General features: G+C 40.9%; 1 protein-coding gene across 5 annotated transcripts in view; it reads left to right on the forward strand.

Annotated features, from left to right (window-relative positions):
- The window catches only part of LOC116317485 (suppressor of tumorigenicity 7 protein homolog), a 56,490-nt gene extending 40,316 nt beyond the window's left edge, over positions 1–16,174 (forward strand). For 2 of the 5 annotated variants that reach the window (XM_031736270.2, XM_031736266.2), the window contains 14 exons: positions 916–998; positions 2,680–2,839; positions 4,787–4,841; positions 5,362–5,477; positions 5,603–5,678; positions 7,838–7,992; positions 8,166–8,263; positions 8,456–8,585; positions 9,238–9,310; positions 9,689–9,791; positions 10,603–10,753; positions 10,964–11,056; positions 12,082–12,224; positions 15,711–16,174. In XM_031736270.2, coding sequence (XP_031592130.1) covers positions 921–998; positions 2,680–2,839; positions 4,787–4,841; positions 5,362–5,477; positions 5,603–5,678; positions 7,838–7,992; positions 8,166–8,263; positions 8,456–8,585; positions 9,238–9,310; positions 9,689–9,791; positions 10,603–10,753; positions 10,964–11,056; positions 12,082–12,224; positions 15,711–15,806 — 1,527 coding nt within the window. In that variant the 5' untranslated portion in view covers positions 916–920 and the 3' untranslated portion in view covers positions 15,807–16,174. The remainder of the gene's footprint in view (positions 1–915; positions 999–2,679; positions 2,840–4,786; positions 4,842–5,361; positions 5,478–5,602; positions 5,679–7,837; positions 7,993–8,165; positions 8,264–8,455; positions 8,586–9,237; positions 9,311–9,688; positions 9,792–10,602; positions 10,754–10,963; positions 11,057–12,081; positions 12,225–15,710) is intronic. The other 3 variants (XM_031736267.2, XM_031736268.2, XM_031736269.2) reach the window with 3 other exon arrangements.
- The last annotated feature ends 89 nt before the right edge of the window (positions 16,175–16,263 follow it).

Below are 16,263 nucleotides of genomic sequence, written 5' to 3' on the forward strand. Positions count from 1 at the left end.
CTTCAACTGCAAATTTTAGTAGAATATTTCAGGTTGTTTCAGGCCATCGCTGTGTGAAGGGCTCTGTGTGATAGTGGAGTAAGAGCAAACACTGATTGATTTTTATTTATTCATTGCTTTTAAATGTAGCGATTCAGAGTAGAGGCATTTCCCAGGCACTAAAAATAAATATTGGATAAATAAAGGCTTCTGTATGCATCTCTGACAGTTTCTTTATAGTGAATGTAGGAATGTCATTTGATTTGTAAAGGCTTAGCTTTGTTAAACTGTACACCATTTTTAATCTGTAAAAAATTTATAACTATTCACTTTGAAATAAATCCACTTGGACTGCTTCCAGCAGTGCACTCTTGCTAGAATCTCAACCTATAATCAGCTCTGTCAGTGTGACTAAAATGTAGGCTTTAAGAATCTATAGCCAGAGTTTATGACCACACTGAGAAAATCGATCTCTGTTTCTACTATATTAACCTTTTTAACAGTTATTTAGACGTCATCCAGGGTTCCATTTTTGTGCTATAAATAACATTTTCATGACAAAGCTTTGCAAAATGCTTCCAAATATGGTATTTCTGTTAAGGCTGCCAGTTGAGCTCAGTTTTGTTTCCGTTTCCCTGAAGTTAAACTCTACCTGGGTTTCTTAGTGTTCTGTAATTTCAAGTGTGAGCAGCAGGGTTCTCTGGGAAATGCCAAACACTGCATGTGGATGATGTGTTTTTCATGTGCTGGAACCATAAATGTCTCTCAGTCTTTTTGATGTCTTTCTTTACCGTCTTTATTAGTCTTCTTTATAGACATGAACTATTTTTTATAAATATTCAACATTTCAAAAATATATTTTCAAAAGTACCTCCCCTATGATGTAGAGGAGGCCTTTTTTAATCTACCTTTATTCTTTCTGTGTCTTCCTTGTAGTAAGCATGTTTCTCAACACCCTGACGCCCAAGTTCTACGTGGCTCTGACAGGTACTTCCTCCCTCATATCAGGACTCATATTGGTAAGATGTGCTTTATATTTTATATTTGTTGATTGTTGAAGCTGATACTGGTCAGATACTGGTTTAAATTTATTATAAATAAAGAAGTAATTTTTATTTGCAAAGTTGGAGTGTTTAAGTTGGCTGCCCTGTTTATACTTAAGCATTCAAATATAAATAGTGTTCAAACCTCCTGCTGTTAAATGGATCTGTTTTTTTTAAGCAAAACTCACATCCTTGATGACTCTTACTTGATCACTGTGTGCTTTTACTTGACATTCTCTTTCATGTTAAAAGGAGAAAATTAATTTTCGGAGGTGGCCCCCTGGTGATTTTATGAGCCTGGGATATAATTTGTTAGGGCTTAATCACACATTCACAGGTCATATAAAGCTGAAATGGAAGGATATCAAACCTCATTTGGTCCTCCATGAGATTATCTCCCTGCACTATCAGTGTTTATTCTGCTGCCTGGTGCATCAGAATGCAACACACTGAATGTTTTTGTGCTTTTTAAATGACCGAGAACACGTGCTGGGTTGTTTTGTTTGGGATGTGGAAAAAGATGAGAATAGAACTCTCTATTGCTGTGCATTAAACAAAAGACGCTCCAAGTATTTCATCTCTTTTTCAGGTTCTTCACAGAGATGGCAAACTGTGTAACAGTGGTTGGTGCGCAGTTTAAAATAGCCCCTCTCTTAATTAACTCACTCTCTCTTCCCCTGCGGGCGATTGGCCAGTGTGCGTAGGCTGCTTGGAAATGGTGTTGAGCTCTGCACATGCTCTGTGAAATTATTTAGAAATGTGGAAGCCAGCTGGTTTCATCGAAGCAATAGTGTTCGTTTGTCTGTAGTGGGAGAGATGTTTATGTCCCAATTAGCTCATTTTCCAAGATTCCTGTAGGAGCCCCATCAAAATTTGATGTCATTTCCTCCTTCAAGCAGAGGCTCCACAGTACATCAGCTTAAGCAGATGGCAGTCTGTACAACTGGTAAAATAATCACATTTAGATAGTAATACTAGAGCCCTTCTAGAAGCAAATCTCACCATATGGAAATGCCTCCGGGCACTTGTTTGAGCAGTTGTTTTGAAGTATCTAAACTGAGTTTCATTGGTCACTGGAAAACAACTGTGTGTACAGAATCACCATCATCATCATCATCATCATCAAGTTAAATTAAAATTCTCCAATAAATGTTATTTTTATTTATTATTTTATTATTGAGTGCCACGTTTTGTCTGCTAAATTCCATCCAATCAAAGAGTAGGTTTCACTGATTGGATCCTCTCCTCCGGCTGAAGGTGGTAATTGGTAAAATACTGGTGAAGTATACCCAGGGCCTCTGTGGTTCAAGCTTGACTCCCATTGATACAGACAGTGTTAATCAGTCCACACTCAGATTACAGTAATAAAGATGTGTTAAAGCAGATGGAGAATAGCGACTAGCTAAGCTAGCTGCTGGAGGTGTTTTCTCAGCTTTACTAGCTAGTAATTGTCTTTACTTTGTTCTGATTAAAAATGGTGTGGCTGGCACTGAAAGTAGATTTACTCCCATTTTAAGCAGGTTAAAGAGAGAATTATTTTGTTAGGAGGTACTAATTTAAGAAGAATATGCACAAAAAATGTGAACACTTGAATGTTACATCTTCATTGAATGAGCAGTTAAGTGAATGAGTTTCTGTCCATTTTTCTCTCTTTCAGATCTTTGAATGGTGGTATTTCAGAAAATATGGGACCTCCTTCATAGAGCAGGTGTCTGTGAGCCACCTGCGCCCCCTGCTGGGAGGAGTGGACAGCAGCTCTCCCAGTAACTCAAACGCCAGTAATGGGGAGGCTGACTCTAGTCGGCAAAGTGTGTCTGGTAAGAGCTACATTTGTGATCTGCTTATAGATAAAGAGTGCAAAAAGGTGACTTGGTCTCCCACTGAAAGAGCGGGGTGGAGGAGAGGGATGTCAGGATGCATCTGCTTAGACTGCTGCTCCACTAACCCGGATAAGCAGCAGAAAATGGATTTGTTTGTATAATCATTAAGATTTGGAGAAATACAATTCTTTAAATAAATGTACTGTTAGAATTGTACAGTTGAACAATGTAGTTGCTGATTTACAGCAAAGGCAGTCTAAGAAATTAAAGGTTGTCTAGAAGCATCTTCCACATGCAGAGTGAGCTGTGTGAGCGTATGACTTCTCCATTAGTGATGCTTTGATCTTGGTTAATCTGTTGAATGTATATTTGCTCATCTGTGAAGTCTTTCATTTCAAAAGAGGAAAATGTCTCTGCTGAATAATTCCCTTGGTTACTTGCCAGTGATAAGGGAAAACGTTTATGCTACATAAGCATATACATAATACAGCATGAGTCCCAGCCTGCTTTAGTCCAGACAGCCTCTGTCTATTAAAGAATCAGAAGCAAATAAGAGTTGCAGTGACAGTTTGGTTAAATAAGCTCACCCAGTCAGTTTAACGGCGCTTTTTTTGAGCGTTCAGTCGTTGAACTCTTTGTGGAGACGTGATGCAGCCGCTTTTGTTTTCAGCCAAACAACTTTGAGTGAAATAGGATTATGTGTGCTCAAGTGTACTAATCCTCCGTTTGCTGGCTAATAATCTGCTCTGTGAAAATCTCTCAGCTCAATTCAGAGATGGATGTCGCAGCTTAATATTTGTCTTTGTCGCAGACGGTTTTCAGTGAACACCCGTGATTGATTAGTCATGGTTCTGGAATTGAATGTGGTAAAGCGTGAATTTTGTGCGTGTAGAATTGATTTATTTCTAATTTGACTTTGAAATTCTGTTTTATTGTCAGTGAGAGGCTTTTGTATGTTTTTTTTTTTTCTCTTGTTTGTTTGTTTGTTTAGGCAGGAGGGTTTGTTATTCAGTTAGTACATAAATCAGTGCATAAACACATAACAAATAATTTTCTCTGTTTAAATCGTTGGTAATAGAATATGAGTTTTGCAACGTGTGTTGGTTTTTTCATGGATATTTTATGCAATCTTCTTGAAAAAAGGCAATCAAAAAATTTAAGTGAGCTCCTTATTCTGATTTCCAGCTTAATCTTTTCATTCTTAAACTCTACAAGAGGAGCTTTGCATAACTCAAAATTCAAAATAATCTGTATTTATCTTATACTGGGCCTTGGTGCAGGTCATCCACTATGTGAAAGAAGACATTAACTCTTTACTTTTTAAGCGTTTGTGCTTGAGATGACCACGTTAGTGATATCTCCTCAGATATCTTGACATCATAAAGATCCAAAAGTAGGCGGAAGCAGTCAGTCTGCAGTCTGAGCTTTAGACTTCCAGGGATTACTGCACGTTTGAAACTTTTGCTCTCATAATTTTCTCAAAACTTAATCCTGAGTGACACGGTGAGGGGACGTCTCAGCTCACGCAGAGCTCTTTTAGTTTGTTCGGCGGCACTCGTCATGTTGATGTTTGAGATCAGCACACTGTAAGCCACACATCTTATTGGTGCATACTCCAAAAAAGTTTTGGCATCCACATTATAAAAACCCATATAGTTAAGCCCTGTACTAACATCGATGTGTTCAGTGCCATCAGCTCAAACACAGGCTTGCCAGCAGTGTAAGTTTGTGCAGGAGCCTGTTTGGTCACCGAGGAGTTAGAAGGCCTTTCCTCTGTCAGCCGTGCTCTCACATAGATCCACGCGCCAGTCAGGGAGCTGCAGGGTAGATGGAGATGGCAGAATGCGCAGTCGAACCCTTTGAAGTGTGCCCAGTAAGCTCAGTGCCAACTTTGCCCTTGACACTCATCACTACTGTTGTGTTCTTTGTGTCTCCCCTCTGCAGAATGTAAAGTATGGAGAAATCCACTGAATTTATTCCGCGGAGCTGAATATAATCGGTGAGTGACAACAGCAAAGCAACCTGCATCTGAAGAGCCCCAGCTGGCTTGGAGTCAGTTTTCCTCTGACTCCAATCTTGTTCTTTTCCATCGTTCTGTCTGATCTGCGTCTTCTCTTTTGTTTGCTTTTCCAGTCTTTCAGTCTTTCTCGTGTCAACTTTCCTGCCTCTTGAGTGTCATCAGATTTGTTTTGGTCTTTATTTTCTCTCTTCTGCCTTTGTGTGATTTTATTTTTATGTCTTTCCCCCTACTGATTTGTCTGTCTCTATTATGTGCCATTCTTCTTTTGTTATCTTTTTGATGTCTTTGCCTGCGTTCCTTCTATTGAGTCATCCCCCACTTTTTAATTCCTCATGTTGTAATTATCCAGTTTTTCTCTTCAGCCATAAACCCACCAATCAGAATTGTTTTCCGTTTGAGCTTTAGCAGAGGCACGTTGTTCATTTTCTGTGTTTTGGATAGGTTAGCCAGTCTGTAGCTTATTATTAAAGCGTGTCGTTCTGTCTGTGCTGGTGTCCAGGTATACTTGGGTAACAGGTCGAGAGCCGCTGACATATTATGACATGAACCTGTCAGCACAAGATCATCAAACCTTCTTCACCTGTGACTCAGACCACCTCCGGCCTGCTGACGCCAGTAAGCAAACACACATTCATACATATGCTGTGTTTATAACCATGTGATTTGATTTAAGTGCAGACGGCGTAATGTGACCCCTTTGACATATTTATATGTTAATATGTTTCTCTGTGTGGTGGCAGTCATGCAGAAGGCGTGGAGAGAAAGGAACCCACAGGCTCGCATCTCTGCAGCACATGAAGCTCTGGAGCTTGAAGAGTGAGTTTAAAACTTTTGTCATGGGTTGAAGACGTTAATAAAAGCAAATTGTAATAATCCTAAAAAGAATTTGCTACTCTGCAGCCATCTTGGTAGATATTAGGGCAGTTTTTTGAGATCCTGTCTGAATGAATATGGAGAGAGCCATCGTCTGTATATCAGTAATCACCAAAAACAGAACAAAATAAGAATGGCACACAATATAGACTGATAAAGACAAACCACTAGAAATAAAACTAAATCATACAAATGCAGAAGAGGGTAAATAAAGACTAAAACAAAACTAATGTCTAGAATTACTTGTAAAATCTAATGAGTTGCTCAAAAAGCTTTGTTTTGTTTTTTTTCTCCACAGGTTGTATTTCTACTGTGGATGCACACAGTTTAAGAACATTACATCTTTATTAGCAACTCAGTATTGATTGCATAAATGTAAAGTATGTTAAACTCATCCCCACAGAGCACTGAAAACAGGATAAATGCATTAAGCCAAGAAAACAGTAACTTACATTTTACCACAAGAACAATCAGCACCATAAAACTGAATCTCTCATCAACCTCGACTTTCCAACTGCAGCAACAGGATTGGCTCAACAGTCGGATCTCCCCCGATTTGACTGTTGGATCGCTCTCTTTCAATTTAGTTTATGATCCTTCTGGAAATTCATTTCATGTCCGTGGACAGTGTTGAATAAATACAACCACAACAAAGAAGAAATCAGTTAGAGATGTTACATAAATTTAACAACAAAGCAACACTGGAAGGGTATCTTTAGCACTGCAGTGCTCTGTTGTGTTCCCTGTAATCTCTGAAGATACCCAGCAAATATACCAGACCATCCTTGGAACATATGACAAGAGTTTGAGAAATTCAGTTTTATTCTTTCAGAAGGCTTTTTGATATTTTACCCATATTTGTCAAAGCTAGAAAATTAGTCTAAAGAATTTTCCAACTTTGAGAAAAAATTTTATCATCAAATTGAGTTTGGTCAAATCACTGACCGGCTGTATTTAACTGGTAATTTTCTGATGGTTATTCCAAACATATGTTGTGCACATACCAGATGAAATCAAAGGAACCTATATATAAAAAATAATAATAAATGACTATACCATAAGTACTACATCTGATTTGAGTTTGGCCAGTCTTCTCTTCAGCAGTGTCTTGGGGCACCACTGTGATGCTTACAGCGCGGCTGCTATTTATACATCTCTCCCTGCAAGTTCCACTGTGACCACTTTCAGTCGAGCATCTGTGTTGCATTCTGGATCGCCGCCCAGAATTGTGACCCTTTAATTTGAATTTCAGTTTGGGGAAGAGCATGAAGTTGAAGGAAGGAAGTAGGAAGATTATGAGTAGCAATAGTGTTGGTGTGCACAAAATGGCATGCTAGCTCAAACCCTGAAAAGTCGGTAAAAATGAAAATTTTGTGCTTTTATTTATTTATAACTTGTAATCACTGATAATTTGTTTATACTGATTCCAGTTGTGGAGCTGAAAGTCAAAACTAAGAGCTGATCGTATCAGCCAAACATCTTTTAAGATTTAGTATTTACATATCCCATCTAGATGCCGTACAACCAAATATGCTTTTGCAACCGTTTCAAAACTAATATTATGAACTTTTACCAAAAAATTAGCTCACAATCATGAATCAGACCCCAAGTCCCAAACACTACTGTTGTTTTTAGGTCCACAGACTTCAGTTTGTAATAATTTGGAAAACTGTAAACTGCAGGTTTTGTTGGTGTCAAGGGCAGATCTGAGCTTCTCATCACAGACTGGCCTTCTGGGTACTTCCATCATTCAGCGGAAAGCAGCTTTAGTTTTTTTTCATGAAATTCAGGTTTATTTTTAGGAGCATTTGTGACAGCCAAGCCAGTGCAGAGGAACTGTGTCAGCACTACATGTTGCTACCAGCTTGTATCAAGGCCGTGACTGCAGGTTGACTCAGAGGAAAACTTCTTTGATCAGTGATCTGTCAGACGCCGCTGACAAGCACACGAGGCTCAGGAGCATTTTTATGTCTCAAGGAAGCCGTGCTTTGTCTGCAAACGAGGAACCCCGCTGAGAGGCGTTAAATGAATTAAGGAGTCTATAAGAGGCTATGCAGCAAGTTAGTTATTACTCCCTGACTTCTTCTCATCCCCATCTACAGCTGTGCGACAGCATACATCTTGCTGGCAGAGGAGGAGGCCACCACCATCATGGAGGCTGAGCGATTATTTAAACAGGCACTAAAAGCAGGAGAGGGCTGCTACCGTCGCAGCCAACAGCTCCAACATCATGGTACACAATATGAAGCCCAGCACAGTGAGTATAATCCATGCTTTAACACATTTCCTAAGCCAGTAATATTCATGTTTAAACTGGGAGTTTGCAAACAGTATGAATGGTAGTCCTTGTCCATCTCAGTCTCTGTTGCATTTTAATAAAGAGGACTGCAGGTAAGCGTGATCTGATTGAGCTAAGTTATGTTTTTGCAGGAAGAGACACCAACGTGTTGGTGTATATAAAGAGGAGGCTGGCCATGTGCTCCAGAAAGCTCGGCCGAACAAGAGAAGCAGTTAAAATGATGAGAGATGTAAGTACACAACCTGCCAGAAGAAAACACACACAAACAGAAACACACACAGTGTTGTGCATTCATTTCTGAATGGGTTCATTATAAACAGTCACATACAGAGTATTTTAAGGTAATATAGTGATGACCCAAAGCTCATGTCTGCTAACTGTGCATGTGTCTCCCCCTGTCTGGTATTACATGTAACAACAGTTGTGTGTTTTCCAGTTAATGAAGGAGTTCCCTCTCCTCAGTATGTTCAACATCCACGAAAACCTGCTGGAGTCGCTACTAGAGCTCCAGAACTACGCCGACGTCCAGGCCGTTCTGGCCAAGTATGACGGTGAGTGGCACACACAGTTCAGCGACACTCAGCCACCTGTGAGCAGCTCAGTGACTGTCCTAACAAAGCTGTATTTAGTTACTTGAAGGTAGCTGAGTATAGACACCACATTCCCTGTCGAGTGTTCATTGTTCCTCAAGCAGCCCGAGCTATTTTAACAACTAAAATGCCAGAGTGGGGTCATTTCTGACCACATATCTTATACAGCAGGGGCGAATCCATACATCTGTTAAGATGTATTATGTAAAGCAGGTGTCACACCATCTGCAGGCATTTGGTATGGTGATTGTTTATAAGATCTTTTTTCTGACATTTCATTAGAGCATTAGAGCGCAGACACACACAGGAAGTATGAGTGCATCTGATGCCCAGCATGTTCTGCAACTACTTTTCTACTCCTGTCTATAGATATTTACATGGCACAGCTGAGAAAGAGAGCAAATCACACTTGAAGAAAGTCTAAGATCTGATAACAAAACACACATGAAACCCAAACTCATTAAGTTCATTCACAACCCCCTGTGGGCATCTGCAGTATTCTTAAATACAGCCCTCCCCTCTAACTGTTACCTGTAATTCCAAACTTTTACCACATTCATTAAACTCCACCCTGTCCTTTCTGTCTCTGTCTGTCTTTTTGTCTCCTCCACAGATATTAGCTTACCTAAATCTGCAACAATATGCTACACAGCAGCCTTGCTCAAAGCCAGGGCGGTATCGGACAAGTGAGTATTACTTTTCATCACATGCAGTGCTTCTTAAGGGATCTGACATTCCTGTACTGCTATTTAAGAGTTTAAGATAGGGTTGAAAATGGCTCCAGGGAGGTGCTCGGTATCAATGAGAGAATAGTGATGATGTAGAAACAGTGAGACACCTCAAGGTTTGTGAGCTGTTACTGTGAGAGGTGAGCTTTCTGCCTAATCTGATTGTTCAGGTGCAGGGTGTGGTATGTATAATAAATGCTGCAGTTGCTTAAACTTAGCTTGTTTTTAACACTTCATAAAATGTTTGTTCTTGCCTGTTACTATATCAATGCATGAGAGGTATGGATCAAAGTAACCTCATGATGTAGAATCACGACCGTCTGCGTGCACATGCAGGTTCTCTCCAGAGGCCGCGTCCAGGAGAGGGCTGAGCACAGCAGAAATGAACGCAGTAGAAGCCATCCACAGAGCGGTCGAGTTCAACCCTCATGTCCCCAAAGTGAGTTGTGATTACCCCCCCCACACACACGCACGCAGATTGTTTGTGTTTAACAGAGACGTGTTAATAAGAAATAGAAGATGTAAATATGCCAGATTTTAGCAGAACTGCTCATTTACATGTGTAGCCCCTGTGTAAGTCACATAAAACAAAATACAGCAGTCACATAAAAACACACAAGAACCAAATTCAAGCAATACATCATGAGAAGTTGAGTTAAGTTCAGTGGGATGAATCTTAAAGTGGGATATGTTGATCATATCTTTTCTTTCAGGATTTACTTCCTTTACTGACAGTTTGTCCAAATGTAGTTCACCTATGAGGCACTTCTGGTGGGGCCTGTGATCCCTTTGCTACTGCCAGTGCTTTCTTTTATACATTCACTTAAAGGAGGTGGACCAAGTCCATGTAAAACCTTGTTCCTTGTGTTATGTAATAACTGGGAAAAAATAAATAAATGTGCATGTAAAGTGATCCCAGGTCATAAATGATTATCCAGTGCTGTACACAGCACATTCATAAACGGCGTGCAAACACAAGCTAGTATCAACCCCTGTCTCAGAATGATGTTGGAGCAGAGTGTATGCTGGCCCCAGTCAAACAGCTTGGTGTTCACACTTGGTGCATTGAATTGTAATAATGTAACTCTGCATCATGCGTTGTTGTGGGTTGAATGCGACCATTGAACTTTATTAATGGATACACTGAGCTACTTTTAATGAATTTTCTTTCTCATTCAGATGTCTGCTTTGTTCTCTCTCCTTCTCTTCCTTTGTTGCTCTCTCCTCCTCCTCCTCCTTGTTCCCATCAGTACCTGCTTGAGATGAAGAGTCTGATTCTTCCTCCAGAACACATTCTGAAAAGAGGCGACAGCGAGGCCATTGCCTACGCCTTCTTCCACCTACAGCACTGGAAAAGGGTGGAGGGGGCACTCAACCTTCTGCACTGCACCTGGGAGGGCAGTAAGTACACGCTAACACACACAAACACACAATCATGGCTGCTAAATTCAAGCAGGCTCCATGAGTTGGAAGTTGGGTAACGTGCACTTTGACAGCTCAAATACTATAAACTGACAGTATTAAAACCTTTATTGGTGATTATTTCTAAATGATTCTGGAGCTCGTTGTTAATTGCAGAGCTCTTTGTTTGTGTTTTTTGTGTGTTTGTAGCTTTCAGAATGATCCCATATCCTCTGGAGAAGGGTCACCTGTTCTATCCTTACCCCATCTGCACAGAGACGGCAGACAGAGAGCTGCTACCCAGTAAGACACGCTCTGATATGCACGCACACGCTTTGTAATGCAGTCAGGGCAAAAAATGTTATATATATTTTTTAGGGAACTTGTTGTAAATTTCTGTGTTTAAAAAGCCTTTAATTAATTTTGGGAGGTTGTAAAAAAAATGCTTCTTCATGTCAAACATCTGTGCTGAAAACGCTGTTTTGTTTTTTTTAATTACACTTTAATTTGAGAATTTGGTTGACAGAGTGTTGGTGTGTGGGTGTGGGAGGTTGATTGTGAGTGTTGTCCTGATGTCTGCCCAGAAGCTTTTCTGTCTTCACTCACAAACCCTTCATTGATTGAGCTGGCCTACAGCCACAAGAAGCAGCACAGCGGTCTGTGTGTTTCTCTGAAAAGGCATGCATGTTTTTTTTTCAGCTAATTAAAAATGAACATAAATAAGAAATTAAATGGTGAATCTATGTACCAAACATGACAGCATGCTATATGTTTGACCTTGTTAAACTTCCTCATCAGAAAAGGTTGCCTTCGTTGTTTTTCTTTAGAATACCTGCCCTCAAATGTGCCACCTTGTTGATAGTTATCCAGTAAAAGCCAGAAAGATGACCTTTGCTTTAAAAATATGATTTGGCTGAGTACGTCATGGACAGCTGTGATACCGATTGTAATTTGATGGGAGGACTGTAAGTCTGACTGGTACATGCCCATAGTGTCTGTCCATACATGTGCACATTTGATATAGCTACATTTCATTTTTAGTGTCAGGGCTGTCACGTCTTGGATAAAGTTGAAGCGCAGGACACTTAATGAGCTCCTTTGAAACTTAAAATAAGCAACGTTTGGTAGCTTAGTCATGAAGCATCTAGTGCTGAGAACTGACGTGATCCTCGAAGATGCTGATGGATGTGTACCGCAAGAGAGTGTTACAGTTGATTTTAAAAAACGAACAAATCAGCACCCGGTGGAGTTTGTTTTGAGGAGTAAGAGGTGTAAATGTTGTACTCTGAACTAATATTGTGTTTCTGTGTGTCCGTCCTGCGTGGAAGCAGTGTTTCACGAGGTGTCGGTCTACCCGAAGAAGGAGCTGCCCTTCTTCATCCTCTTCACAGCTGGTCTCTGCTCCTTCACTGCCATGCTGGCTCTGCTCACACACCAGTTCCCTGAACTTATGGGAGTGTTTGCTAAGGCTGTGAGTGTACACACACACACACACACACACACACACACACACACACACACACACACACACACACACACACACACACACACACACACACACACACAGGAAAAAAATGAGGAGAAAACTTGAATTTAACAGATAATATCCAGATTACTGTGTCCTTCTCTGTGGAGAGTCTCCAGAGAATAACTCAGTGACCTTTGACCTTTTCTCCATAGCTTTATTTTCATTAAAAAAATAAATTACTGGGTGAAATAACATACTGGATGACTTCTGACCTTTTTGCTTGTGCTACCCTCAGGAAAATACACCTATCACATGACACATGGTTTAAGTGGAACAACAAATCATTTTCCTTGTTTGCTTGTAGTATTTGTCAGTATTGTAGTCTTTTTCAGTTTGGATATTTTTATTTGATTTTTATCATTTAATTTGTGGCTGCATTCTTTTTGACAAGTGAGTTAGACATGCAGGTTTTTATCACAGACAGAAAGATAGAAAGAATGTGTTGAAGTCACACAGTTCAATGGTTAAAAGGGTGTCATGGGCAAGGACTGTACTGGCTAGAGGAGAAAATGAATCCCATTACTGTGTGTAGTGCTGGGTAGCTTAAGCTAGGACATTATAGCACACTTTATTAGTAGATTATATGAAATTTAATATGATGTGCAAAATAATAAAAATGTCGTGGATTACATCCTGTGGTCCCTGTTTGGACTCATCCTTGGGTGCCACAGGTATCACAGTGACAGAGGAAGGGGCAGCAATGGCTGTCAGCCTGCAGCAAAACTGAGTAGAAATCTGACAGATGTAAAGGTCATGGAGTAAACAAACACTTTCTGTGAACACAGTTTGTGTTTTAGCTGTGAGTGAGAAGTGAGCGCTTCAAACCACGCTGGAATAAATGGCATGACAAATGACTCTTACAGGCTTTTACCCACGTATGGTTTGTAACACACTCCTGGTGTCGGCTCTTGGATGTCCATCAGAGGAAACATGCTTCACCAGCAGCTATATATGTGATAACTGCATCATGCTCACATATTATATGTGTTATTTGCACATGCTCCTAAAATCATTGTGCATTTTACTGTCCTCTTGGATCTATTTTTAATCACAAACGTGGGAGAATTAGTCACACTTTTGAGCTCTCCTCCACAAGTGTTGTCTTGCAACTAGTTTCCAACACACTGCCAACAGTTGCCCCATCCATCCATCCATCTTCAGCCTAAGCAGAAAAGTCCAGACCAGATGGCCAGGGGGGAGGGAGTCCCTCCTGAATGACTGAACTTCTCACCCAACCTCTACAGCTGAACACAGCTACCCTTCAGAGAAATCTCATTTCTGTTATTTCAGTCATTATTCAGAGCTTGTGAGCATAGGTCAGGGTAGAGACATAGATCGACTGGTGAATCGTCAGCTTCACTTTCACACAGAGCTCACTTAACCCATGGGTTGAGGTGAACCCTGCTACTGTATATCAAGCCAGTATCTCTCAACCTCACCATACTCCTCCTCCAGGGAGGTGAAGTTCATTGTCCTAGTACCCAGCCTCTGCAGCCTGTAATCAGACTGTCTCTGCCCCTGACTGCCATCTGATACACATCCTCACATCATCGGCGTCCTTTATGTGAAAATATCGACAGGATCCAACTGACTGGCAGAAACGCTATAGTAGCCAATCATCTTGCCTGTATACTTTTTTTATTGTTGTTGTTCTGGGGCAACCTTCAGACATTCATCTTTTATATGAGCAGCCAGTTGAGGGCGCTGCCCACCCTCTGCCTCCTCCTTTAAACCTGCAGCTCTGTGCTGCTCCCCTGGAATGTGGGTGAGCTCATCTCCCCACCCTGATGTGACACTATCAGCAGATACCATCTACCTGCTGAGAAGTAGATCACTGCAAGGAATACACACACAGCATGCATTTAGTCTGAAACCAGTATGTAGACAGGGATAATTACACTAAGACATACCAGATCAGAGTATTGCCAATCACAGATGCTAGTGGTTGCGGCAGACTTGATGTTTTATGGGGAACTGTGAGTGGACAGATGAGGCCTTGCTGGCAGTTTTTGGAAAGTTTTCCAGCTAAAGTTGACTCCAGAAAAACTTTACAGGTGGCTTCCAAGGAAAATACATGGCTACTGGCTACGTTTACTTTTTGATCTCATAGATCGATATGTAAATTCCACATTTGTTCAATGATCCATTTTAATATCTGAACAGATGATCAACTTGCTTGGGTAAATGAGTCGGGTTCCCACTGTGACTGAATGTAAAAGCAGCACAAGAGCTGCTAAACGTATAAGTCACCAGTGATTCCCTAGACCAATAAAACCTTAGACTTCATACTAACATGGTGTCTTGGAGAGGTCTCTCCCTGCCGCCCACACTGTTCAAACACTACTACACACATTTACTTTGAAGTGCTCTTTGAAGCTAAAATGGAGATGTGAGATCTGATGTGTGAAGCAATCCTCAAACCACCAGCTGCCCGGCTCACACATGCAGGTGGAGTCTCTTTCTGCCCCTCCACAAACCCTCTTCGTGACCTTTATCTGACATCTAAGACAGTAGGAACTTCTGTGAGCTGCTCAGGTGGAGCCCCTATCACCCCTCACCACCTCTTTGCTAGTTGTTGTCAAAATGCCAACCTGAGAATGAGGCCCGAGTTACACTGTACACAGATGGAGGCTTCGTGCTACCGAAATGGAAAGTTTATTTGTTCTCACGGCTGAAAATAAAGAAAAATCCCCGAAACTTATGATAATTCAGACACGTGGTCATGTAGCCTTATTTATCAAAGTTTGACCTGTGATCGACAGCTGCTGACCTTTCCCTGCTTTATCAAATGTGGTCCTTTTTTTATTTTTCAAAATTACCTTCATGTTTTGCTCAGCTTGTATTGAAACACCCAATTGAAACCAGGAAGTCATCAGGAAAGTGTTTGTTGATGTCAGAGGTTAAGGGGTGCTACATGTAGAAACAGTGTTCATCTTTTATGTACAGTTGATATACACAGCCACCACCCTATCCTGCTTAGACACGCTTTAAAATTGACATTTAAAAAAAAACAACAAAGTTTATAGTAACCATCCAGATAATTATCAGATTGTCTACAAACCAAATATTAACATAAATTAGATAGCCTTGCTATCAGTTGTCCATTTATAAACAGCAGTCAGGGAGACATGTTATCAGATAGTATGATCCTGACTCCTTCTACACACCACAGCTCTGTGAGGGCTGCAGCGCATATGTAAAATTGCTTTTATTAGATGACAAACCGCAGCTTAAAGTAGTGGCTCTGTACACCGCTGCGTGTCTTTGATACAGTTTTCTTCCATCTGTTAGAATTGGATGCAGTCAGTTCCCGTTGCCACATTGCAGCGTGGCTGCAGTGTGGCCGTGGACTGACTGTTTTAGGGATAAGATGCTGGCTGCCCTGCTCATGTTCTGTTTGTGTGACTGTATTTGTCTCTGTCTTTGTAGTTCCTCAGCACGCTGTTTGCTCCTCTGAACTTCATCATGGAGAAGGTGGAAAGCATCCTGCCATCCAGCCTCTGGCACCAGCTCACCCGCATCTGACCCCGACCGACAGAAGGACCGACCGGACCAGGAATCAGGACCAGCACCAAGAGCGGACCTCTATCTGGACAGAAACAGCTGAACTGAAATCCAGAACACAGCAGTGGACTAGACTGACGCACCTCTGTGCCAAGTTCAAACCAAACTGAGAGCAGACGGGGATCCTAGGAGAGGCGCAAAACAAAAATGCTAAACACCACCCAGAATTGGTTTTGACTTTATTTGATATGTTTGCATTTCTTTGGGTTATCAGTCATTTAAAGCTGTTCTTTTGTTGTACAAAAAGAGGTGATCAATTGCCATCATTAAAAGGGTGAAAAGGAAAAAAAAAAATATAATAAAGGACTTTTTGTGTATTGCTGCAAAAATGCAGTGTTTTTACTGGCTGCCCCACATACTTAGAAATCAGCTGACCTTGATACCAGCACCACCAGATACAACCGGCTGGGTTTTGTTT

Source organism: Oreochromis aureus, linkage group 7, assembly GCF_013358895.1.
Source record: "Oreochromis aureus strain Israel breed Guangdong linkage group 7, ZZ_aureus, whole genome shotgun sequence".
NCBI lineage: Eukaryota > Metazoa > Chordata > Actinopteri > Cichliformes > Cichlidae > Oreochromis > Oreochromis aureus.